General features: G+C 41.1%; 2 protein-coding genes across 3 annotated transcripts in view; one reads left to right on the forward strand and one right to left on the reverse strand.

Annotated features, from left to right (window-relative positions):
- LOC122254729 (uncharacterized) overlaps positions 1 to 1935 on the forward strand; it is a 172745-nt gene extending 170810 nt beyond the window's left edge. For both annotated transcript variants that reach the window (XM_086543965.1, XM_086543966.1), the window contains one exon: positions 43 to 1935. In XM_086543965.1, coding sequence (XP_086400091.1) covers positions 43 to 681 — 639 coding nt within the window. In that variant the 3' untranslated portion in view covers positions 682 to 1935. The remainder of the gene's footprint in view (positions 1 to 42) is intronic.
- A 422-nt stretch (positions 1936 to 2357) lies between these two features.
- Positions 2358 to 2500, reverse strand: part of LOC122244539 (uncharacterized) — a 17318-nt gene continuing 17175 nt past the window's right edge. The window contains exon 11 of the mRNA XM_086543967.1: positions 2358 to 2500. This exon is cut by the window's right edge and continues 978 nt beyond it. The gene's annotated coding sequence lies outside the window, so the exon portion shown is untranslated.

Genomic DNA, 2500 nt, shown 5'->3' on the forward strand with positions numbered 1-2500 from the left:
TGCATATCGTATGATTGTTTTCCGTTCTCCTTTCGCTTTCAGGATTACCCGTACAGCGCCGCGGAAACGGACACCTACGAAGCAGTCACGGCTTACGACGCAGCGTCCCCCGGCGATGTCTCAGTGACGCGTCCGATCTCGCGGCAGGACGTGCGCCAACTGAGACTCAACACGGAATCGACGACGGATCTGTCGATGGATTGTTACAACTTCTCTGACGAGGGCGAGGACGACACGCAGTCGTGCAGCGACACGGAGGCCTCATTCTTCATCCCTTGGAACCACGACAGAAAACGCGAGAAGAATGGAGCAGGGGAGACTAAAGATAACCTCTCGTCGTCTGAGGACGTTCAGAGATTCAGCGGGTTTCCCCGGTCGGACTGTAAGGAGAACCTCAGCAAGTCCTTCTGCAAGGCCAGCGAGGACGCGAAGCCCCGCGAGGAGGGAAAGGACCCGGATGCCATGCTCTGCTCCCAGGTCGACATGTCCGCCTCCACCTCAGGCACCTCGTCCTTGATGGAGAGCTCCGGCGTGGGGCTGCCCAAGGCGAGGCAGCCCAGCCGGTCCTCCGTCTCGCAGGACAGCCTCGAGGAACAGTTTGAAAGGACCCTGAGCTTTATATCGCAGGGTGGCTCCTGGAACGTGGATTCTGATTATATGTCTACTTCGCTGTATAATTAAAGAATATCCCCAAGACTGCATTTATAGTGTGTGTTGATGTCTCTTAGAACCGCATTTATTTGTTTCAGATTACGTAAAGAATATCATGTAATCATATCGAAAATCAGGTTTTAAGAGACAAAGGAGAGAAAAAAGGTCTATTAGATCGATCTTCGCAACCTTGCAGTGGCTGGGCAGTTAGCAAGTGTGGTGTCAGAGTTCACGAGAGGATATCAAACCGTTTGGAAATAAAAACATCGGACCCGAAATCTTCCAAACCAAAACTTGTGTCACGAAGATGCAATGCCCGACTGTGTCAAGTGTCAAATATCAGGTTCCATTTGGTCACGATTGAAATGGAGCGCATTGTCTACTGATAACTTCAAACCAGTGTGTTGACTGACTCAGTAACCCTAACCATCTTTGTACTTTCGTGCGTAAGGGACTCAAAAAAGAAAGTCAAAATGGCTCTCAACATTATCCAAAGAACGCATCTGGTGATCATGTGCGCAATTGCAGGGTGGTAAACCTTTAACGGGATATTCCTGTAGATAATCAAAAGATATTTTTTCATGATGCTGCTCAGTATAGAAGTGTTTTTATTTTATTTCATTTTTATTTTTCTACCTTGGCTTGCGTAATTGGAGAATAAACGGACTTCCTTTGGAGGAAAGTAGTGCATGCATGTTACATAATCCTCCAAGTTTTCTCTAGAATTATGATTAATACAAAGTTTTAGAAATGAATGTAAAGATAATCCCAGTGCATGAGATGTAAGGAGTCATCATGAGGATTTGTGAAACGGACATGGTTATCAGATATCACTTTACCATATCGAATATTTAGTGTGTAGTCGCCACAGAACTACATTACATTGTATTGCTGTGCTTGCATCCTTTTCAAGGCATTTGCAAGAAAATGTGAGAATGTCTTCCTGAGTTAAAGTTTCTTTACCAGAATATAAAATATACAGAGGAAATATCATGTTATTTGACATAAGAGTATAAGTATAATATATGATTAAAATGCATTGAGTAATGTGTGTACAGGGGCCTATGTTTACTTTAATGTAATCCTATTTACTTCATGTAACCCTATATACGTGTTATTGTGAAGTAAAAAAAATGTACAGAATGTTATATTGTATATCAAAAGTGTATTACAACCAAATTTTCAAAATGCTCAAGAATTCATATCCGAAGAATGTACAACCGTCAGTGTTTTTTGCAGCTACATATTTGTATGTTGTAACTCAATAAACATGTATGAGTACTATGGCTGCTATGGCTATGTTACCTGCATTTCAACCCTGGCTTGGAAACGAATTCATAGTTTTGATTATAAGAAGATTGCTGAAAATTCTACCTTCAGTTAAGAAATGATGTTCACGAAGGAGAGACGAAAAATAAAGTTACGCGTATTTGTGATTGTCGACGATAGAGCAATGTCTGTAACGAAGAAATACAGTAAAAAAATACTACAGTTGTGTTTTATGTTGAAAGGTTTACGTCTGTAAAACACTTATACTAATTTCGTCGTATTTACGTCCTGATGACCAGAGAAACAAAAAAAAATATATATATATATTTTTGAGATTTGTGAAAAGAAAGGACGTAGAAAAAAGGAGAATAACATAATGCATTATAGAATATGTCAAAAAGATGACTAATCAGGAAAATGAAAATACCAGAAATAATTTGATTAGAGAAACATATATTCAGACGACGAAAAGCATATGTACATATAGGACCTGCATTCAATAATCCCAGATGCTTTGACAGTCCACTCCAATCAGCGTTGCCAACGTGTGAACCGACAGTTTCGGCGCACGTATCCGTGG

This window comes from Penaeus japonicus, unplaced genomic scaffold (assembly GCF_977035675.1).
Source record: "Penaeus japonicus unplaced genomic scaffold, GWHDUDI00000001_assembly GWHDUDI00000014, whole genome shotgun sequence".
Lineage (NCBI taxonomy): Eukaryota > Metazoa > Arthropoda > Malacostraca > Decapoda > Penaeidae > Penaeus > Penaeus japonicus.